The 24,428-nt window shown below is 40.4% G+C and overlaps 1 protein-coding gene across 1 annotated transcript in view; it reads left to right on the top strand.

The window, feature by feature from the left end:
• The window catches only part of ZYG11A (zyg-11 family member A, cell cycle regulator), a 74,445-nt gene that overhangs the window by 3,010 nt on the left and 47,007 nt on the right, over nucleotides 1-24,428 (top strand). Inside the window, exon 2 of the mRNA XM_014844302.3 lies at nucleotides 12,782-12,947. Within this exon, the coding sequence (XP_014699788.3) occupies nucleotides 12,782-12,947 (166 nt within the window). The remainder of the gene's footprint in view (nucleotides 1-12,781; nucleotides 12,948-24,428) is intronic.

Genomic DNA, 24,428 nt, shown 5'->3' with positions numbered 1-24,428 from the left:
ATTTCTTTATTAGATCTTTAGTGTAACTCACCAGTAAAGCCATTGAGACTTTAATTTCTTTGGGGAAAAGTTTTTATATGTTTCTTGGGTGAGGAATTTAATTATATAGAGCTATTCATATATTTTATTTTATAGTTATAAAAGGGTCAGTTCATCAAGAAGACATAACATCCCTAAATGTGTATGCACTTACTAACAGATTGTCAGTTTTTATAGTTTGTCATTCTAGGATTTGCCTATTTCATCTGAATTATCAAATTTATTGATGGTGGAAGTGGGCACACTTGTCTTGTTCCTGTTCTGAGAGGGATGGGTTTCAGTTTTTGTCCGTTGAGTATGATGTTGGCTGTGGGTTTGTCATATACGGCCTTTATTATGTTGAGGTACTTTCCTTCTATACCTATTTTATTGAGGGTTTTTATCATAAATGGATGTTGGATCTTGTCGAATGCTTTCTCTGCATCTATTGAGATGATCATGTGTTTTTTGTTTCTCATATTGTTAATGTAGTGTATCACGTTGATTGACTTGCGGATGTTGAACCATCCCTGTGTCCCTGGTATAAATCCCATTTGATCATGGTGTATAATCTTTTTGATATATTGCTGTATTCAGTTTGCCAAAATTTTGTTGAGGATTTTTGCATCTATATTCATCAGTGATATTGGCCTGTAGTTTTCCTTCTTTGTGTTGTCCTTGTCAGGTTTGGGGATCAGGGTGATGTTGGCTTCATAGAATGTATTAGGGAGTGCTCCATCTTCTTCTATTTTCTGGAACAGTTTGGGAAGGATAGGTATTAAATCTTCTTTGAATGTTTGGTAGAATTATCCAGAGAAGCCGTCTGGTCCTGGACTGTTATTTTTGGGGAGGTTTTTGATTACTGTTTCTATTTCTTTGCTTGTGATTGTTCTATTCAGATTCTCTATTTCTTCCTGATTCAGTTTGGGTAGGTTGTATGAGTCTAGGAATTTATTCATTTCATCTAGGTTGTTCAATTTGTTGGCATATAGTTTTTCATAGTATTCTCTTATGATCCTTTGTATTTCTTCAGTATCTGTTGTGATTTCTCCTCTCTCGTTTCTAATTTTATTTATTTGAGACTTCTCTCTTTTTTTTTTTTTAGTGAGTCTGGCTGTTTGTCAATTTTGTTAATTTTTTCGAAGAACCAACTCTTTGTTTCATTGATCCTTTCTACTGTCTTTTTTGTTTCAATATCATTTATTTCTGCTCTAATTCTTATTATTTCCCTCCTTCTGCTGACTTTGGGCTTTGTTTGTTCTTCTTTTTCTAATTCCGTTAGGTGTCGTTTGAGGTTGTTTATGTAAGATTTTTCTTGCTTATTGAGGTGAGCCTGTATTTCAATGAATTTTCCTCTTAGGACTGCCTTTGCTGAGTCCCAAATAATTTGGTACGGTGTGTTTTCATTTTTTTTTATTATTTTTTTTATTGAGTTATTGATAGGTTACAATCTTGTGAAATTTCAGTTGTACATTAATGTTTGTCAGTCATGTTGTAGGTGCACCACTTCACCCTTTGTGCCCACGCCCCACCCCACCTTTCCCCTGGTATCCACTAGAGATGGCAAGACATTCCATGTACATGGATTGGAAGAATAAACATAGTTAAAATGTCCATTCTACCTAAAGCAGTCTACAGATTCAGCGCCATCCCAATCAGAATCCCAATGACATTCTTTACAGAATTAGAACAAAGAATCCTCAAATTCATATGGGGCAACAAAAGACCCCGAATTTCTAAAGCAGTCCTGAGAAAAAAGAACAAAACGGGAGGCATCACAATCCCTGACTTCAAAACATACTACAAAGCTACAGTAATCAAAACACCATGGTACTGGTACAAAAACAGGTGCACAGATCAATGGAACAGAATTGAAAGCCCAGAAATAAAACCACACATCTATGGACAGCTTATCTTTGACAAAGGAGCAGAGGGCATACAATGGAGAAAAGAAAGTCTTTTTAACAAATGGTGCTGGGAAAACTGGAAAGCCACATGTAAAAGAATGAAAATTGACCATTCTTTTTCACCATTCACCAAAATAAACTCAAAATGGATCAAAGACCTAAAGCTGAGACCTGAAACCATAAGGCTTCTGGAAGAAAACGTAGGCAGTACACTCTTTGACATCGGTGTGTTTTCATTTTCATTTGTCTCCCGATAATATTTGATTTCGTCTTTAATTTCTTCAATAATCCATTGTTTGTTCAGTAGCATGTTGTTTAGTCTCCACATTTTTGGCCCTTTCCCAGCTTTATTCTTGTAGTTGATTTCTAGTTTCATAGCATTGTGATCAGAAAAGATGATTGATATTATTTCAACCCTCTTGAACTTATTGATGCTTGCTTTGTTTCCCAAGATATGGTCTATCCTTGAGAATGTTCCATGCGTGCTTGAGAAGAATGTGTAACCTGCTGTTTTTGGATGAAGTGTTCTATATATATCTATTAGGTCCATCTGATCTAATTTTTCATTTAATTCTGTAATTTTCTTGTTGATTTTCTGTCTGGATGATCTGTCCATTGGTGTTAATGGGGTGTTGAGGTCCCCTACTATTATTGTATTACTGTTGATGTCTCCTTTTAGTTTTGTTAAGAGTTTCTTCACGAATTTTGGTGCTCCTGTGTTAGGTGCGTATATATTTATGACTGTTGTCATCTTGGTGGAGCGTCCCTTTGATCATTATATACTGCCCCTTTTTGTCTTTCGTTACCTGTTTTGCTTTGAAGTCTACTTTGTCTGATATAAGTATGGCAACACCTGCTTTCATTTGTTCATTATTAGCTTGGAGTATTGTCTTCCACCCCTTCACTCTGAGTCTGTGTTTGTCTTTGGGGCTGAGGTGTGTTTCCTGGAGGCAGCATATTGTTGGATCTTGTTGTTTGATCCATCCTGCCACCCTGTGCCTTTTGATTGGAGAGTTCAATCCATTCACGTTTAGTGTGATTGTTGAAACGTGGGGGCCTACTGTTGCCATTTTATCACTTGCTTTCCTGTTCTTTTGCATTTTGTCCTGATGGAGAGCTATTACTTTGTGTTATTGTCCTTCTGCTTATCTCCTTTGTTCTGGATTTTGTAACCCCTTTCCTTTTTTTGATTTTTCAAGAATGAGCTTCTTCCTGAGCAATTCTTGAAGAGGAGGTTTTGTGGTGATGAACTCCCTTAACTTTTGTTTATCTGGGAAAGTTGTTACTTCTCCATCGTATTTGAAGGATATTTTTGCTGGGTAGAGTATTCTTGGCTGCAAGTTTTTATCCTTCAGAGTTTTGAATATTTCATTCCAATCTCTTCTAGCCTGTAAGGTCTCTCCTGAGAAATCTGCTGATAGCCTTATGGGGTTTCCTTTGTAAGTTATTTTCTTCTGCCTGGCTGCCCTTAGTATTTTCTCTTTGTCGTTGACTTTTGCTAGTTTCACTACTATATGTCTTGGGGTTGGTCTTCTTGTGTTAATAAAGTTTGGAGATCTGTTGGCTTCTGTGACATGAGGTTCCATCTCTCTTCCCAAGTTTGGAAAGTTCTCAGCTATTATTTCTTTGAACAGACTTTCTGCCCCCTTCTCCTTCTCTTCTCCCTCTGGTATACCTATAATCCTTATGTTGCATCTCCTAATTGAGTCGGATAATTCTGAGAGAGTTTCTTCATTTCTTTTTAGTCTTAATTCTCTCTCCTCCTCTGCCTGCAGCACTTCTATATTCCTATTCTCCAAGTTGCTAATTCTGTCCTCCATATTATCGACCCTACTGTTCAGAGAGTCTAGATTTTTCTTAATCTCCTCCATTGTGTTCTTCATCTCCAGTATTTCTAATTGGTTCTTTTTTATGGTGTCAAGCTCTTTTGTGACATAGCTCCTGAACTCATTGAGTTGTCTATCTGAATTCTCTTTTAGGTCGTTGAGTTTTTTCATAATGGCAGTTTTGAAATCGTTGTCATTTAGGTTGTAGATTTCATTGTCTTTGGGATTGTTTTCTGGATGCTTATCATTTTCCTTCTGTTCTGGAGATTTAATATATTTTTTCATACTGCTTGATGGCGTGGGTTTGTGCCTCTGCATACAGATAGAGTTTAGTTGCTGCTTCTACTTGTTGCAGTTGGTATGTGTGTGGGGGCAGCTGTTTAGACTGCCCCAACCAGGAACCCTGTCAGCTGTTACTGACTGGGTCTGGACCCCTCCTCGTAGTCACAGTGGTCCTGTGGGGTCCCTCGTCGGTTGTGCGGGCTTTCGCAAGGGGACCTCAGGCTGCTGGTGCCTACTGCTGCAACCCACCTGGACGCACTCCCTCCTTGTGGTCTGCAGCTGTGTTGTGGGCTTTCCCATCAGCCAGGAGCAGGATCACCTATAATCTCCGATTTGTCCCTAACAGAGCCCACCAGATCACACTTGTCCACTATAGGTCCCAGCAGAGCTATGGGTATATTCTGCAGTCTGTCATTAGCTCACTTAGCTGTGCTGCTTTTGCCCCAGGGCCTTCCCGCCTTGCGATTGCCAGTCGGGACCTCTCCACTAGTGCTGTACAGAGGCTTTCACTGAGGCTGCTGTAAGAACCTGAAGTTCCCCCCTGGGCTATGTAGTCGTTTCACCGGAGCTCTACTCTGCCCCACTTTACTCTCACAGGATCTCTGGGAGCCACTTGCCTCGGCTGGGACACGGCCAGAGTCCGTAGGCCTGGTGGTGGCTTGTAAGCTGCTGCCTTGTGGGGAATCCTGCTCTAGGGAGCTTCCTGGTGTTCCAAATGCTGTGCGGGGCCTCCCTGCCAATGGCAAGCAGAGGCCCTCCCTGCTGGGGGGCTGTAGGACCCTGGAGCCTCAGCATGGCTTGCCAGGCGGTGCCATGTCTGCACCCGGGATCCTAACTGGCGAACCCTGGGCTGCCAACGCAGAATGTGCACACTTAACCACTGCACCACCAGGCCAGTCCCTGGACATTTTTTTTAAGAAAGCCCTAAAATTTGTTTTATTATTGTTTCTACCCAGTGAATTAACTTTGTAATTCAGTAAATATTAAATTACAAAACAATTTCCTGTAATCCAAGTATAGCATATTGTCCTTGTCGACCATTGTTTCTTTCTTTTAAATTTTAAATTATTAGTTTTTTTTGAGGAAGATTAGCCCTGAGCTAACATGTGCTGCCGGTCCTCTTTTTTGTTGCTGAGGAAGACTGGTCCTAGGCTAACATCTTTGCCCACCTTCCTCTACTTTTGTATATGGGACGCCTGCCACAGCATGGCTTGCCAAGCGGTGCCATGTCCACACCCGGGATCCAAACTGGTGAATCCCCTGCCAAAGCAGAGCATGCGAACTTAACTGCTGTGCCACCAGGCTGCTCAGACCATTGTTTCTTAAAATATTTTTTCTCCCCAATATCTCCTCTCTTCTGGAGGGTTTTTTTTTCATTTTTTAAAGATTTTACTTTTTTCTTTTTCTTCCCAAAGCGCCCCGGTACATAGTTGTGTATTCTTCGTTGTGGGTCCTTCTAGTTGTGGCATGTGAGACGCCACCTCAGCGTGGTTTGTTGAGTAGTGCCATGTCCGCGCCCAGGATTCGAACAGACGAAACACTGGGCCGCCTGCAGGGGAGCACATGAACTTAACCACTCGGCCACAGGGCCAGCCCCTGGAGGTTTAATTACACATTTATATTAGACTGCTTAAGATTGTCCCTTGGGACTCTATTCTTCATTTTTTTCCCCAGCCCTTTTCTGCTTTAGTTTTTATTGCACTATCTTCAATTTCACTGATCTCTAATTTTATAGTGTCTAGTCTGTTGATACTCTTCTCTAATGTATTATTTATTTATTAAAGATTTTACTTTTCCTTTTTCTCCCCAAAGCCCCCTGGTACATAGTCGTACATTTTTAGTTGTGGGTCCTTCTAGCTGTGGCATGTGGGACACCGCCTCAGCATTGCCTGATGAGCGCTGCCATGTCTGTGCCCAGGGTCCGAACTGGGGAAACTCTGGGCCGCCAAAGCAGAGTGCACAAACTTAACCACTGGGCCACGGGGCCGGCCCGGTATTATTTATTTTTCCACTCTAGAAGTTCCCTTTGCAGCTTGTTCAGATCTTCCATTTCTCTGTTGAGATTCCATATTTATTCTATCATTATGTTTATGTTTTGCTTTATATCAATGAATTGTAATATCTGTTTTAAAGTCTTTGCTAATTATGTCATTTCAATTATTTCTGGATTTGTTTCTACTATTATTTTTTTTCTCTTGCTGCTTACCATGTCTGATATGTTATTGTAAGGTGGACTTTATGGATGCTACTTTGAGTACCTAGATTTTTGTTATCTTCTTGGGTAGGGCCTATATTTGATGTTTTTAAAAGGCTATTGTAAATTTTTAAAATTTACTTTTCCAGTTATTGGTTGCGTATAGAAATACAGTTTTTTGTTTATTTTGCTTTTTTACTTTGTACACATTAAAACATGTTAGTTAGGAGAGTTATATAGTACAGTTTATATTTTAGAAATGATGAGTCTAGACTCCGAGTAGAGATGGATTAGAAAAGGATTAGGAGCAAAGTGGAGAAGCTTATTTGGAGTTTTTCAATGTTCTTAGTTGGATGGTAGTGACTTGTGTTAGAAATTGGTCATGGAGCTAGAAAGAAGAGGATGAACTAGATATTTATTTGGGAGATTTAACATCATACTGGCAGCAGGAAGAGATGACACACTCAGAATAGGGGTATGTCAATAAGAGTGTCATTAAAGGAGTACTTCCAAAGATAGTAAGAGTGAGGTGTGGAAAACCACAATAATGCACTGCTCTGTGTCTAGTAACAGCAGCTGTTGCCACCCCTCGCCCTGTGGACCTCCTGAAAGGAGTGGCTTAGTCCATTTGGGTTTCTGTAACAAAAATAGCATAGACTTGGGTGATTTATGAATGACAGAAATTTGTTTCTCACAGTTCTGGAGGCTAGGAGGTCCAAGATCAAGGTGCTGGCAGATTTGGTGTCTGGTGAGAGTCCGCTTCCTGGTTCATAGACATCTTTTTGCTGTGTTCTCACATGGCAGAAGGGGCAAGGGGGCTTTCTGGGCTCTCTTTTACAAGGGTGCTGATTCCATTCATGAGGGCTCTACCATGTGGTCTGATCACTTCCCAAAGGTTCATACTTCCAAATACCATAAAATTGGGGTTAAATTTTGACATAAGAATTTTGGAGGAACACAAGCATTCAGTCTATAGCGAGGAGAGAGGGCTGATTTTAAAGGAGTGATTGGGGGGATACAGCCAGTCCAAGGCAACCTTAAAGTGAACTGGGGAAATAATCTGTAGTGGGTTGAATTATGTTCCCGTAAAACTTGTCTAAGTCCTGACCCCTGGAACCTGTGAATTTGACCTTATTTGGAGATAGGGTCTTTGCAAGTATAGGTAAGTGGATGATATTGAGAAGATCATCTGGATTTAGGGTCCACCTAAAATTTAGGGTGGACTGTTGCTGTTGTTGCCTCATCCTTTCATGTTTTTGTTTTAGAACTTTGGTCTCATATTAGTGAAGTTTTACAGAAATATGTATACGCTATAAATATATAATATATGTTATTATATAGTATATATGTATTGACTCAGGGTCCAGCCTAAATAAAGAGACAGGGAGGGAGATTTGAGACATAGAGACACAGGGAACAAGGCCATGTGAAGATGGAGGCAGAGATTAGAGTTAGGCTGCCACAAGCTGAGGAAAGCCAGGAGCCACCAGAAGCTGGTAAAGAATTCTTCCCTGGAGCCTTCAGAGGGCGAATGGCCCTGCTTCCATCTTAATTTTTGGACTTCTGTCCTCCAGAACCGTGAGAGAATGAATTTCTGTTGTATTTAGCCACCAATTTTGTGGTAATTTGTTATAGCAACTCTAAGAAACTAATACACATTCTATTGTAACTTCATTCTCCTCCCTCCTGACTTTTTTGAGAGCTTCATGTTGTCAGAACTAAACTGACAACCAGAGGGCAAGGGGGCCTATTCATAGGATCCACACAGTTCATCTCCAGGAGTAGAGAGCAGGGTGGAGAAGGTTAAAGAGTGGATCCGGGTGGGGGGTAGGTGACAAATGTGTGTTTGTGTGGGGTGTTGCTTAACGACAAGGAAGTGTCAGTAAAGATTAAGCAACTGAATAGATGTGATGCCATTTACTGAGTGGGGAAACACTGGGGAAGTACAGTTTTGTACCTGGTGAGTTTGAGGTGTTTGTGACACAGTTAAATAGATATATCAGGGAGGCACGTGATTGAATATCTAAGACGATGGCTTAAAGAGAGATCTGACCCGGAGATAATAATCCAGAATTCCCTGGGGTTATAGTTGATACTTAGAGTCACATAATCAGTAGACAAATATTAACGAGGCAGAGTCATTACTGGTCTTTGTTGGGGTTGGAAACCAGATAGAGTGATTTGAAGAATGAATGGCATAGGATAGATCTCTAAAACATACTACTGATTCATAAAACAAAAACAAGTAGCAGAATATTACAGTAAAATTTATATAAAGTTCAGAAACATGCATAACTAATCAATATTTAGGATAACGGTAATCTCTGGGTGAAGGGATGAGAAATAGCATCAGGGCGGGGCACATAAGGGATTCCAAAATATGGGTATATTCATCAAGCAGTGTGGTTAATACAGAGTGTTTTTAAAATGTTTATATTTCATATTCTATTATTTAAATATTTTGCACGTTTTAAATATCTTTTATGTGAATTTAATCTTTAATATGCTATATGTTTTAAACGGGGCGACTATGTCCAATAATATGGCAAATAATATAAAGTCTTCAAACTATTCTGGATAAAATGTAACAAACACTTTCACACGCAAAGTAAAGGAGATCTCTAGCACTCCCACCCAATTCAGAGAAGCTGGAAGTCAGCTCTGTGTTCAGGCCCTGAAGCTTTGACAAAAACCAGTGTTAACCAGGGATTAGAGCCTGGGTCGCTGCCAAAACCAGGTGGGGAGTTTGAATGGAGACTACAAACTTTATCTCTATATAAAATATATCACTAATACGGGTGAACAAAGGCTGACTATACTTCAGTGAAATGATAGATCTAAAAAAATCTGCTTCTGAGAAAGGGAAACAGAAACAGGGAAGCTTGTCAGTTTTGGCTTGGCTTTTGAGTGAGAAAAATATATTCTAAAAATTTGCTATCACAGGCCTGTCCTCACACAAATTTAGAGTTTTAACTGACATTTCTTGCTTGGTTCAGGAAATCTATAGCTGGGAAATTATCAAAGTGATCCCTGTAATGCTCCTGGGGTAACTAGCATTTAGCAGAGTCTCTCTGATGTAGCATGTCTTCTACCCAGGCCTCACAGCAGTCCTACAAATAAAATCTCATTAAAGACCAGCTCACAATTTTAATTCACAAAACATGGGCCTCCATCAGTAAGAATCAACAGAATCAACAACTAACAGAATTAGATTTCCAGACACTTCAGGAAATGGAATTATTGATGCATTATAAAATAAATATATTTAAAATTTACATCAAATAAATTACAGATAGGGGGTCACCCTGTGTCTGAGTGGTTTAAGTTCATGTGCTCTGTTTTGGTGGCCTGGGGTTCACCAGTTTGGATCCTGGGCGTGGACCTAGGCTCCACTCATCAAGCCATGCGGTGGCGACATCCCACATAGAGGAACTAAAATGACCTATAGCTAGTATATACAACTATATACTGGGGCTTTGGGGAGAAAAAAAAATGAAAGATTGGCAACAGATAGTAGCTCAGGGCCAATCTTCCTCACAAAAAAAAAAAAGAGAGAGAGAAATTAAAGATAAAATAAAAAATGAAAAAATTACAGTGGACAATTAGACTGTGAAGAAGCAAACAGCGCTGAATAGAGAAATAGTGACCTGGAAGATACATCTATAGAAATTACCCACAGGAACCATAATCTCCATTTTCCCAGGGGCGTATGAACCAATTCTGGCTTTTGAGACCCAAGTAGAAGTCTGCTGAGACTGTTTCAGGGAATTCTTTTGCTTCCCTGCCTCTTTTATGACATGAATTCTGACGTGGTGAGGATTTGGAGCAACTGAAACTCTCCTGAATTCTTCTGGGAATGCAGAATGGTACAGCCACTTTCCAAGAACAGGCTGGCACTTTCTTACGTAAAGTTAAACACATACATATAGGAGGTATGGAATTCCAGGGACCCAGGAGTCCCGTTCCTAGGTAACTGCCCAAGAAGAATAAGAACTATGTTCACACAAACCGTTACATGAATATTTATAGCAGCTTTATTTCACATTGTCAGAAACTTTAAACACTCAAAATGCCCTTCACTTGGTGAATAAAGCAGCTGTAGTGCATGCAGTGGAGCGCTTCTCAGGTGCACAGGGGAGTGAACGAGAGAAACAGGCAGCAGTGTGCTGCGATCTGAGGTGCACTGTGTGAAGGGAAAGCAGCCAGATTCGAAAGGCCTGCATACTGTATGACTCTATATGACATTGTGGAAAAGGCAGGACTCTGGGGACTGAACACAGAGAGGTGGTTGTGTAGGGTTAGTGGGAGCAGTTCTCTACAAAGGGACACTAGGGGATTTTTGAGTCATGAAACTGTTTACAATGGTGGTGGTACACGACTATGCATTCATCGAAACTCGTACAACTTAGTATACACCAAAATAATTTTTTTCTGCTACTGTAAGTAAGTTATACCTCAATTAAAAACAAAAATGAAGAGGAGGAAAGTGATTATTACAGCTTGTAGAGTAAACATCAGAGAAGTTTAGTTATGAAGAGTAATTGAAGAGGATGTGGGGGTCAACAGAGAGTTTCTTTAAGGCAAATAATTGAGCATGAATTGTTTGTTAAGAATGACACATTTGAGAGGGCCAGCCCCCTGGCTGAGTCATTAAGTTCGAGTATTCTGCTGCGGTGGACAGGGTTTCACTGGCTTGAATCCTGGGCGCGGACATGGCACCGCTGATCAAGCCATGCTGAGGCGGCATCCCACATGCCACAACTAGAAGGACCCGTGACGAAAAATACACAACTATGTACTGGGGGGCTTTGGGGAGAAAAAGGAAAAATAAAATCTTTAAAACAAAAACAAAAGCAAAAGAGAATGACACTTTTGAGAAGGAAAGTTTGAAGATGTATATATGAATGAAGAAATAACAGGAGAGAGGCCAAGGCAAGAGGGATGAAATCCAGCCAGCGCATATGGAAGTGTTGGTCCTTGCAAGGAGATACACATTTTCCATATAAGAGAATAAGGGAAAGATGCATGCAGTTTCCAGCTAAATTTGCTGGTGACTTGGCTTCGTTTTTCTCAGTGAAGTGAGATCAGCATAAAATGGGTTTGAAGAACAAGTAGACTGCGTGAAGTAATTCTTGCCCAGTGGTGGAGAGTGCCCTGTCTGAAGAGACGTGACAGGATTTCCAGCTACTCAGGCCTCATTTGAAGTTCCTGATTATGAATTTGCCGTGACATGCTATGTTGGGTGAATCCTCCCCCTCTCCGTAGATGATTAGCTGCTGGGTGTTGCCACAAAAAACGTGGATAGTGAAGTTCTTCCAGAAATGGAGTTTTGTCTCAAGAGTGTCAGGGAGGAGGGAACAAGGAGTTGAGGGTATTTGCAGAGGAGTAATTTATACTTTATCTTCTACAGTAAATTATACTGAGCCATCCCTGGTGGTCTAGCGCTGATTAAGATTTGGCGTGCTCATCATGGTGGCCATACCACCATCTCTCAGTCGTCATACTGTGGTGGCTGTGTGTTGCTGTGATGCTGAAAGCTGTCCCACCGGTATTTCAAATACCATCAGGGTCACCCATGGTGGACAGGTTTCAGCGGAATTTCCAGACTAGACAAACTCGGAAGGACCTGTCCACCCACTTCTGAAAAAAAATTGGCTATGAAAACCCTATGAATAGCAGTGGAGTCTTGTCTGATGTGGCACTGGAAGGTGAGAGAATGGAGCAAAAAGACTGGGCAGGGTTCCACTCTCCGGTGCACAGGGGTGCTAGGAGTCGGGATTGACTTGAAAGCACTAACAACAAAATTTACACTTGGGACCGTGGAGGGAATTTAATCAATTGAAAGTAATGTGGAGGTCAATGAATTAATTGCATGTTGAAGCATTTGACAAAGATAGCAGTCAGTCTCTGTTTGGCTTATCACTTTCTATTCATGTCTAATATGGTGCCATGCCTTTCAAATATCTGTTGAATGAACAAATGCCAGTCCCTCTTAGAGGAGAAATAGGCCTTTACAGTCTCACCTCCCTGTCACTTCCTACTCTTCTGCAGTGCTCTGGGTGTGGCAACCCTTTACCTCGTGAACGCTTTTGAGGGTGAGAGTAGGCAGGCCTTATCCTCTGGCACACAGTAATCACTGAAGAGATGTTTGTTGAATGATTGACCATTGATCTCTGCTTGAACAGTTCTTTGTGTTATATTGAAATTGTCAGATTTCTTGGTTGTATTCCCCACTAAGCTGTTAACTCCAAAAGGATTAAAACTGTATCTTACTCATCCCTGTACTTTTAGTGGCTGGCACAGAACAGGCGATAAGTGAGGGATTGGAATAACTTAAATTTCTTCAAAATACAACAGAAGCTACAACAGATCAAATCTTCCCTTCAGGTAACAGTTGGAATAAGGTGGTTTATTACATGTGAATCATTAGTTGAGTGAGGAGAATGTACCTTCAGGCGGCCTCATCAAGTAGTTTGATATATGGCATGCCCACTTTTATGTTGAGTTTTTGTAGATATATGCTAACTAAGTTTATTTGGGGGTTTGTTTGCTAGGAGGAGGCATCTCCCTACTCTTTGGTCAACATCTGCCTGGACTTCCTGATTGCTAACCTGGAGAAATTGTGTTCTGAAAGGTCTGATGGGACCCTGTGCCTTCCGGAGCATTGGAGTTTCCCTCAGGAAGTAGCTGATCGATTCCTTGGAGTGATGACGTGGCAAGGTAACGATAAGGCTCCTTTATAGCATACTCTTATAACACGTTACTATCTGAAAAGCCCTTTCACATACAATTCCTGTTTTGCTCCTCACAATAACTTGGTGGGAAATATAGAAATTATTCCCTTTTTTGTTTTTAAGGAAGATTAGCCCTTAGCTAACATCTGCTGCCAATCCTCCTTCTTTTTGCTGAGGAAGACTGGCCCTGAGCTAACATGCATGCACATCTTCCCCTACTTTATATGTGGGACGCCTACCACAGCATGGCTTGCCAAGCAGTGTGTAGGTCCGCACCCGAGATCTGAACCAGCGAACCCCGGGCCACCAAAGTGGAATATGCGAACTTAACTGCTGCAGCACTGGGCCAGCCCCAAAATTCTTCTCATTTTATTTGTGTGGAGGTTGAATCTCAGAGTTCTTCTGGGATCTGTTGATGGTAACTGTCTTGCTTCTAGGCTTGCCCTGCTGTTGGCTTAGCAGAGTGACCATAGTGGAGAACTAAGTCAAGCTATCGCTCATCTGTCTGCTGTCTAGCTTCTGAAATGCTGTTGGCTGTAGTCTCATCTCCCATTCTTTTCGTTGTGAATATAAAGCTTTAACATTTTTTCCTTTACCTCCCATTGAGGTTTAAGGGTCTAGCTTCATTCTTTTGCATGTGGCTCTTTAGTTGTCCAAGTGCTATTTGTTGAAAAGGCTCTTCTTTCCCCACTGAGTGGTCTTGGCACTCTTGTTGAAAATCAGTTGACTGTAGATTCGTGGGTTTATTTCTTTACTCTCAGTTCTGTTGTATTGATTGGTATGTCTGTCCTTATGTCAGTACCACAGTGTCTTGATTACTGTTGTCTTGTAGTGAGTTTTGAAATTGGAAAGTGTGAGTCTTCCAGCTTTATTCTTTTTTGGGATTGTTTTGGCTACTCTGGATTCCTTATATTTCCATATGAATTTTCAAATCAACTTGGCAGTTTCTGCAAAGAATCCAGCTGGGATTCCAATGGGGATTGCATCAAATATGTGTATCAATTTGGGGGAATATTGCTGTATTATCAGAATTAAGTTTTCTGACCCATGATCATGATGTCTTTCTGTTTATTTGGATCATCTTTAATTATTTTCACCAATGTTTTGCCATCTTATCAGTCTGGAATCTTTCATTCATAAGCGTGGGATGTCTTTCTCTTTATTTAAAATAGACCTTTAATTTCTTTCAACAATGTTTTCTAGTTTATAAGTTTGACACTTTTGTTTATTTCTAAGTGTTTTCTTTTGGTATTATTATACATAGAATTGCTTTCTTTTTTTTTTGAGGAAGATTAGCCCTGAGCTAACTACTGCCAGTCCTCCTCTTTTTGCTGAGGAAGACTGGCCCTGAGCTAACATCCATGCCCATCTTCCTCTACTTTATATGTGGGACACCTACCACAGCATGGCTTGCCAAGCAGTGCCATGTTGGCACCCAGGATCCGAACCGGCGAACCCTGGCTGCCAAAGCAGAGCTCGTGAACTTAACCACTATGCCACTGGGCCAGCCCCTAGGATTGATTTTTTTTGATGGTCATATATCCTAAAAAACTTTCTGAACTCATTTTTTACTTCTAATAATTGTTTAGTGGATTCCTTAGAATTTTCTATATACAATATCATGTCATCTGCAAATGGGGATAGTTTTACTTCTTCCTTTCCACTTCGGAGGCCTATTATTTCATTTTCTTGTGCAGTTTCGCTGGTTAGAATCTCCAATCCAGTGTTGAGGTATTGAACACTGAAGTTGAAGTATTGAAGCAGACGTCCTTGTGTTTTCCTGATCTTAGGGGGAAAGCCTCTAGTCTTTCACCATTCAGTGATGTTAGCTTTTGGTTTTTTGTAGCGGCCTTTAATAGGCTGAGGAGGTTCCCTTCTATTTCACTTTGTTGAGTGTTTTCATCAGGAAAAGGGTGTTGGATTGTTCTGCCTCTGTTGAAATGCTCCTGTGGGTTTTATTTTTTATTCATTAATATAGTGTGGATTACATTGCTTTTTGGATGTTAATCCAACATTGTTTTCCTGGGATAAATCTCACTTGGTCGTGGTGTGTAATTCTTTTCATATGTTGCTAGGTTAGGTTTGCTGGTATTTTGATAAGAACTTACGCATCCGTTATTTTAAGGGATATCAGGGTAATACTGGCCTCAAGGAGTTGGGAGGTGTTTCCTCTTTTCTGTTTTTTCGAAGAGTTTATGAAAAATTGGTGTATATTCTTTAAATGTTTGGTAGAATTCACTAGTGCAGCCCTCTTGGCTTCTTTGGGTAGTGTTTTGGTGGTGAGTTCAGTCTATTTACTAGTTATAGGTCTATTCGTATCGTCTATTTCTTCTTGGGTAGTTTTGGTAGTTTGTTATTCTTTTTTTTTTTTTTTTTTAATTTTTCCTTTTTCTCCCCAAAGCCCCCCGGTACATAGTTGTGTGTTTTTAGTTGTGGGCCCTTCCAGTTGTGGCATGTGGGATGCTGCCTCAGCATGGCTTGATGAGCGGTGCTGTGTCCGCGCCCAGGATTCAAACTGGCGAAAGCCTGGGCCGCCAGAAGCGGAGCGTTCCAACTTAACCACTCGGCCACGGGGCCGGCCCCATGTGTTGTTCTATAAATTTGTGCATTTCATTTACATTATGTAGTTTATCAGCATACAGTTGTTCATAGTATCCTTTATAATCCATTTTATTTCTGCAAGATCAGTAGTTGTATCTCTTCTTTCATTTCTCATCCTAGTAATTTGAGTTCTTGCTTTTTTTCTTCGTCAGTGGAGCCAAAGGTTTGTCAACTTTGTTGAGCTTTTGAAAGAACCAACGTTTGGTTTCACTGATCTCCGCCCTCCCCCCCACTTTATTGTCTTGTCTTTCTGCCGTTTCATTAATTTCTACTCTAATCTTCATCATTTCCTTCTTCCTGCTCACTTCGTTTAGTTTGGTTTTGTTTTTCCTGTGTCTTAAGGTGGAAGTTTAGGTTATTGATTTGAGATTTTCTTTTTTCTTTTCGTTCTTTTTTTTTTTTTTTTGAGGAAGATTAGCCCTGAGCTAACATCTGCTGCCAATCCTCCTCCTTTTGCTGAGGAAGACTGGCCCTGAGCTAACATCCATGCCCATCTTCCTCTACTTTATATGTGGGCCGCCTACCACAGCATGGCTTGCCAAGCAGTGCCATGTCCGCACCCGGGATCCGAACTGGCGAAAGCCAGGCTGCCAAAGTGGAACGTGCGAACTTAACCACTGTGCCACCGGGCCAGCCCCAAGATTTTCTTTTTTAAATATTTGCAATCAGAGCTATAAATGTCCCTCAAGCACTGCTTGAGCTGCATCCCGTAAGTTTTTGTATGTTTTCATTTTTCATTCATCTCAAATTATTTTCGAGTTTCCTTTTGATTTCTTTGACCCATTGGTTTTTTAGGAGTGTATTGTTTAATTTCCACATACTTGTGATGTTCCCAAATTTCTTCGTTATTGATTTTTCATTTCATTTCATTGTAGTTGGAGAACATACTTTATTTTAATTCTTTGAAATTTATTGGGATCTGTTTTGTGGACTAATATATAGGGCCTTCTGTAGAGAATGTTCATGTGCTCTCGAGGAGAATGTATATTCTGCTGTTATTCGATGACTTCTGTAGATTTCTGTTGGATCTAGTTGGCTTATGCTAATCTGCTTCCTTATCGATTTTTTTGCCTAGTTCTATATTGAAAGAGTTTTTGAATCCTCTTTGTTGTTCATGCTAAATAGGATATAGCTGTACTCTTAAGAAATTTAACAGGAAAGAAGAGAAAAAGGAGGTGGTAACTTTTTATGAAGGTGCTGGTGGGGGAAGGGATAGCACGGACCCTTATGAATGTATGGAGAAAGGGAAAAGCCAATGAGGAGGGAAACATTAAAAATATAAGAGCTTGGGGCCGGCCCAGTGGCGCAGCGGTTAAGTGCGCACATTCCACTTTGGCAGCCTGGAGTTTGCCGGTTCGGATCCCGGGTGCGGACATGGCACCGCTTGGCAAGCCATGCTGTCGTAGGCGTCCCACATATAAAGTAGAGGAAGATGGGTACGGATGTTACCTCAGGGCCAACCTTCCTCAGCAAAAAGAGGAGGATTGGCAGCAGATGCTAGCTCAGGGCTAATCTTCCTCAAAAAAAAAAAAAAAAAAAGGAGCTGAAAATTGATGACCCAAAGTACTGGAGGTAACTGAAGGAGTAGAATCATAAGCCTGGTTGAATAGGATTTGCCTCAGAAGGAAGAAATGACAGATAACTGAACAAAAACAGGAAAGAAAGTAGTGAGGGTGGGAGAAGAGCTGTATTTGGTGTTGGTGGGGAGGAAAGTCATTCTGAAGGATTCTGGGTTATTTGCTGCCTGAGGGGAGGTGATAAAGAGAAGGAAATGAGATTTATTTTTTCCAGTTGCGGTTGGAGATAAGTACTTTGCAGAGTCAATGTTTATTGACTCAAGAGTTGATTTGTGGCAGAGGCAGAGTAGGTTTGGTGTTTGAGAGTCCTTAGGATAACCTCACAGGGGTGAAGCTCCTGGAGATTTGGTGACTGAGGCTGAGATTGGGAACTTTTGCTCTGTGGTTTAGTTGATAGGTAACTAAGAACAAAAACCTAAGAAAACATCAATTTTTCCCGGTTGAGGAGAGGAGCAATGTCTCAGTCATATGTTATTTAAGTTTCTATAATTATAAAGCCATTGAAGTTATAATGGCTAACAATTTGGCAGACACTGTACCAAGAGCTTTACATACATATTATCCCTTTCTACAGATGAAGACACTGAGGATCAGAGAAATTAAGTAAATTTTTGTCCGAGATCATCTATCTCAGAAGTGACAGGCTTTGCGCCCAGACACTCTGGCTCTAGAGACTTGTTTTTAACCGCCACTCTGTGCTTTAGTATGTTCACTTAATGTGCTGAATTGTTTAGCCAGAATTTTGCGGGCTATTTGATAACCTTTTATGAGACTTATGGCAAATTTCTTAGAAGTAGCTATCGGCTTGTGGCTGTTTTCATTTCTTATTTGTCAGGTCTCTCCTACTCAGCAGACAGTATGCTCGGGGCTAAGGCCATGAAAATAAACCTTTGGCTCTACTGCCCTTAAAGAACCCCTGAGACTGCTACTTTGTGTTTAGTTTCCCCCCAGGTTTTTCATATTCAGCTTTAATCTAAAGATGCTATATATCACCAGCTAAATAAATTTTCACAAAAATTAAGTAGAAGAAGATGCATTATGTGCTTGTGACTTTTACCCTTGGAGTACCATGTATTTTTCAGAGTGAAGGCATAGAGTTTAGGGAGAGAGGAAGATAAATTTATTAAACCTTCTAATCTCTCTATAGGTTTGACTTTTAAAAATTATTGTAAATATTTTTAAATATACAAAACTAGAGAAACTAAATAAACCTTAAGATATTCAGCTTCAACACTTATCAGCTCATGGCCAGTTGTTTTTTTTGTTGCTGAGGGAGATTTGCCCTCAGCTAGCATGGCCACTGATGAACGAGTGCTGTAGGTTCATGCGCGGGAACTGCACCTGGGCTGCCAAGGTAGAACACGCTGCACTTAACCCCTAGACTACTGAGGCTAGCCCTCATGGCCAATCTCTTTTTGAAGAAGATTAGCCCTGAGCTAACATCTGCTGCCCAATCCTCCTCCTTTTGCTGAGGAAGACCGGCCCCGAGCTAACGTCCATGCCCATCTTCCTCCACTTTCTATGTGGGATGCCTGCCACACAGGGCTTGCCAAGCAGTGCCATGTCCGCACCCGGGATCCGAACCGGTGAACCGCGGGGCCGCTGAAGTGGAACATGCGCACTCAACCACTGTGCCACCGGGCTGGCCCTTCATGGCCAGTCTTGTATCATCCATACCTCTACCCACCCTTCCCCTGCCCCCAGATATTTTGAAGTAAATCCCAGATAGATCATTTCAACTGTACATGTAGCTGGGTAGGGGAGACTTTTAAAATATATCTAAGACAATTTTAATTTCACACTTAAAGTTTTTAATGTTAATTTTTAAAAAAAATTTCTCACAGCTTTATTTATTATTTATTTATTTTAAAAAATGTTTTATTTATTTTATTTCTTTTACTTTTTCTACCCAAATCCCCCCAGTACATAGTTGTGTGCTTTAGTTGTGGATCCTTCTAGTTGTGGCATGTGGGATGCCACCTCAACGTGGCCTGATGAGCAGTGCCATATCCACACCCAGGATCTGAACTGGTGAAACCCTGGGCCATCAAAGTGGGGCATGCGAACTTAACCACTCAGCCACGGAGCTGGCCCCTGGACTTTGGGTGATTATGATGCCACAGTGTAGGGTCATCCTTGATAAAAAATGTACCACTCCGATGTGATGTCGATAATGAGGGAGGCTGTGCCTGTGTAGGGGCAGGATTATTGAGAAATCTCTACCTCCCTCTCAGTTGTCTTGTCAACCTAAAACTGCTTTAAAAAAAAGTAGTCTTTAGGGGCTGGCCCCAGGGCACTTTACTGCAGCAGCCTGGGTTCACGGGTTCAGATCCCAGGCCAGACCTCCACTACTCATCAATCCACATTGTGGCGGCAACCCACATAGAAGATAGAGGAAGAATGGCACAGATATTAGTTCAGAGCTAATCTTCAAGCAAAAAAAAAAAAAAAAGAGGAAGATTGGCAACAGATGTTAGCTCAGAGCGAATCTTTCTCAACAAAAAAATAAAGTGTTTAAAAAAATACACACAAAGATACAGATACACCCACAACATATATATTGCAAAATAATACAAGAGATAGAGGAGAAGCCTATAGATAAGCTTATCAACCAATCACAATTACACGGGCCTCATCTGGATACTAATTCAAACAAAGATCTTTGACAGTTCTAAGACAGTCAGTCAAAATGAACACTGACTGGATATTTGATAATATTAAGAAATTAATGTTGGGGCCGGCCCTGTGGCCGAGTGGTTAAGTTCACGCACTCTGCTTTGGTGGCCCAGGGTTTCGCCAGTTTGGATCCTGGATGTGGATGTGGCACCACTCATTAGGCCACGTTGAGGCGGTGTCCCACATGCCACAACTAGAAGGACCCACAACTAAAATATACAACTATGTACTGGAGGGATTTGGGGAGAAAAAGGAAAAATAAAATCCTTAAAAAAAAAAATCACCCGAAGTCCGTAATTTACCTTAGGATTCACTCTTGATGTGCATTCTATGGGTTTGGACAAAAGTATGATGATATATCTCCTTCCTTATAATATACAGAGTATTTTCACTGCCCTAAAAATCCTCTGTGCTCTGCCTGTGCATCTCTCTCCAGTCCTGGCAACCGCTAATCTTTTTACTGTCCCCGTAGTGTTGTGTAGTTGGAATCATACAGCACGTAGTCTTTTCAGATTGGCTTCTGGCACTCAGTAATAAGCATTTAAGGTTCCTGCATGTCTTTTATTTGATAGCTCATTTCTTTTTAGTACTGGAAAATAGTCCATTGTCTGTACCACAGTTTATTCGTTCACCAACAGAAAGACGTCTTGGCTCTTTCCAGGTTTTTGCAATTGTGAATAAAGCTGCTGTAAACATCTTTGTGCAGGTTTTTGTGTGGACGTAAGGCTTACTCCTATGAGTAAATAACAAGGAATGTGATTGCTAGATCATATGGTGAGAATACGTTTAGTTTTGTAAGAAACTGCCAAACTGTCTTCCAAAATGGCTATCCTATTTTGCCTTTCCACCAGCAGTGTCGGAGAGTTCCTGTTGCTCCACATCCTCTCCAGCTTTTGGTGCTATCAGTGTTCGTGATTTTGGCCATTTTAGGAGGTGTGTAGTGGTCTCTCATTGCTGTCTTAATTTGCATTTCCTCGACAACATATGGTGTGGAGCATCTTTCCATATGCTTATTTGCCATCAGTATATCTTCTGTGGTGAGACGTTTGTTAAGATCTTTGGCCTAATTTTTAGTTGAGGTGTTTGTTTTCTTATTGGTGAGTTTTAAGAGTTCTTTGTGTATTGGGGATAAGTCCTTTATCAGATAAGTCTTTTGCAATTATTTTCTACCAGCCTGGCTTGTGGTTTAATTCTCTTGACATTGTCTTTCACAGAGCAGAAGTTTTTAATTCTAATAAAGTCTAGCTTATTGATTAATTCTTTCATGGAGTGTGTCTTTGGTGCTGTATCTAAAAAGACATCACTGTACCCAAGATCATCTAGGTTTTCTCCTATGTTATCTTCTAGGAGTTTTGTAGTTTTGGGTTTCCATTTTTTTTCTTTAAGATTGTTTATTTATTTAGTTTTTAAATTTTTCCTTCTTCTCCCTAAAGCCCCACAGTACATAGTTGTATATTTTATTTGTGGGTCCTTTTAGTTGTGGCATGTGGGGCACCGCCTCAGCAATACTTGATGAGCAGTGCAGTGTTCGAGCCCAGGATCTGAACTGGCAAAACCCTGGGCCGCCAAAGCAATGCTCGCAAACTTAACCACTCGGCCATGGGGCCAGACCTTGTATCATCCATTTTGATCCTTTTTGTGAAGGGTGTAAGGTCTTTGTCTAGATGAGTTTTTTTTTCATGTGGATGTCCAGTTGTTCCAGCACTATTTGTTGAAGAAACTGTCTTTGCTCCATTGAATTGCCTTTGCTCCTTTGTCAAATATCAGTTGAATGTATTTATATGGGTCTATTTCTGGGCTCTTCATTCTGTCCCATTCGTGTATTTGTCTGTTCTTTCACCAGTACCACCCTGTCTTGATTACTGTAGCTTTATAAAGTCATGTCTGGAAGTCAGGTAGTGTCAGCCCTCCAGTTTTGTTCTTTTCTTTCAATGTTGTGTTGGCTGGTCTTGGTTTTTTGCCTTTCTGTATAAACTTCAGAGTCAGTTTATCTATATCCACAAAATAACTTGCTGGAATTTTTTTTTAAAGATTTTATTTTTTCCTTTTTCTCCCCAAAGCCCCCCAGTACGTAGTTGTATATGCTTCGTTGTGGGTCCTTCTAGTTGTGGCATGTGGGACGCTGCCTCAGCGTGGTTTGATGAGTAGTGCCATGTCCACGCCCAGGATTTGAACCCACGAAACCCTGGGCCGCCTGCAGCGGAGCACACGAACTTAACCACTCGGCCACGGAGCTAGCCTCTTGATGTAATTTTTATTGGGATTGCATTGACTCTGCAGATCAAGTTGGGAAAAACTGATATCTTGACAATATCGAGTCTTCCTATTTGTGAATACGGAATCTGATCTCCATTTATTTAGTTATTCTTTCATTTTTTTTTCAGAGCTTTATAGTTTTCCTCTTAGATCTTGTACACATTTTTTGTTAGATTTATATCTAAGTATTTTGATGTTTTGGGGTGCTAATGTAAACGGTAATGTGTTTTTAATTTCAAATTCCTCTTTTCATTGTTGGTATATAGGAAAGTGATTGACTTTTGTATTATTTCCCTTTCTTGTCTTGTTGCATTAGCAAGGACTTCGAGTACAACGTTTAAAAGGAGTGGTGAGAGGAGATATCCTTGCCTTATACCATTATCCCTTGGTATCTGTGGGAGATTATTTACTAGATCCCCTCGCAGATACTGAAATCCAAGGATGCTCAAGTCCCTTAGATAAGATGGCATAGTATTTGCATCCACTGTATAATGTAAGTCATCTCTAGATTACTTATAATACCTAATACAATGTAAATGCTATGTGAAAAGTTGTTATACTGTATTGTTTAGGGAATAATGACGAGAAAAAAGTCTGTACATGTTCAGTACAGACATAGCCAGTGTTGGCCTTTTCATCCATAGTTGGTTGAGTCCACAGAGGCAGAAGATGCAGACACAGAGGGTTGACGGTACCTGATCTTAGTGGGAAAGCTTTAAGTTTCTCACGCTTGGATATGGTATTAACTGTAGATTCTTTTATAGATAGTCTTTATCAAGTTGAGGGAGTTCCCCTCTATTTGTAGTTTACTGAGAATTTTTATTATGATCAGGTATTGGATTCGTCAAATGCTGTGGGGCTTTTTTGCATCTATTGATCTGTGATTTTTTTTTTTTTAAAGATTTTATTTTATTTTTCCTTTTTCTCCCCAAAGCCTCCAGGTACATAGCTGTGTATTCTTAGTTGTGGGTCCTTCTAATTGTGGTATGTAGGACACCGCCTCAGCGTGGCTCGATGAGCGGTGCCATGTCCACGCCCAGGATTCGAACTGGCACTAACTTAACCACTCAGCCACGGGGCCGGCCCCTTCATCTGTGATTTTTGATGTGATGGATTACATTAATTGATTTTTGAATGTTGGACCAGCCTTGCACACTTGGGATAAATCCCAGTTGGTCGTGGTGTATAATTCTTTTTCTACATTGTTAAATTAGATTTGCTAATATTTTGTTGAGGATTTTTACATCTGTGCTTATGAGAGAGATTGGTCTGTAGTTTTCTTTTGTAATATCTGTGTGGTTTTGGTGTTGATGTAATGCTGGCCTCAAAGAATGAGTTAGGAAGTATTCTCTCTGCTTCTATCTTCTGAAAGAAATTGTAGAGAATTGCTATAATTTCTTCCTTAAGTATTTGGTAGAATTCACTAGTGAACTCATCTGGGCCTGGTGCTTTCTGTTTTGGAAGATTATTAATTATTGATTAAATTTATCTATTAAGCCCATTCAGATAATTATTTCTTCTTATGTGAGTTTTGGTAGATTGTGTCTTTCTAGGAGTTGGTCCATTTCATCAACGATATCAAATATGTGGGCGTCAAGCTGTTCTTGGTATTCCTTTCATGTCCATGGGATCTGTAGTGATGTCCTCTCTTTCATTTCTGATATTAGTAATTTGTCTCCTTTCTTCTTAGTTAGCCTGGCTTAAAGGCTTAGTGATTTTATTGATCTTTTCAAAGAACCAGCTTTTGTTTTTGTTGGCTTTTCTCAATTGATTTCAGATTTTCAATTTCATTGATTTCTTCTTTCTTTTTTCTTTTTTGAGGAAGATTAGCCCTGAGCTAACATCCACCCCCAATCCTCCTCTTTTTGTTGAGGAAGATTGACCCTGAGCTAACCTCTGTGGCCATCTTCCTTTATTTTATGTGTGGGACGCCTCCACAGCATGGCTTGATAAGTGGTGCATAGGTCCATACCTGGAATCTGAACTGGTGAACTGTGGGCTGCTAAAGCGGAGCGTGCAAACTTAACTGCTGCGTCACTGGGCCGGCCCCCTCTTCTGCTTACTTTTGATTTGATTTATGCTGGTTTTTCTACTTTCTTAAGGTAGAAATTTAGATTGTTGATTTTAGATCTTTATTTTCTAATATATGCATTTAGTGCTGTAACTTTCCCTCTAAGCACTGCTCTCACAAATTTCGATAAATTGTGTTTTCATTTTCATTTAGTTCAAAATATTTTAAGACTTTTCTTAAGATTCCTTCTTTGACTCCTGTTGTTTAGAAGTGTTGTTTAATCTACATCTGTCTTGGAATTTTCCACTTACTTTATATTTTTTAAAGAAACTGTGGTTATTTGTTG

This window comes from Equus asinus, chromosome 5, assembly GCF_041296235.1.
Source record: "Equus asinus isolate D_3611 breed Donkey chromosome 5, EquAss-T2T_v2, whole genome shotgun sequence".
Lineage (NCBI taxonomy): Eukaryota > Metazoa > Chordata > Mammalia > Perissodactyla > Equidae > Equus > Equus asinus.
This window is presented reverse-complemented; position numbering and strand designations above follow the sequence as displayed.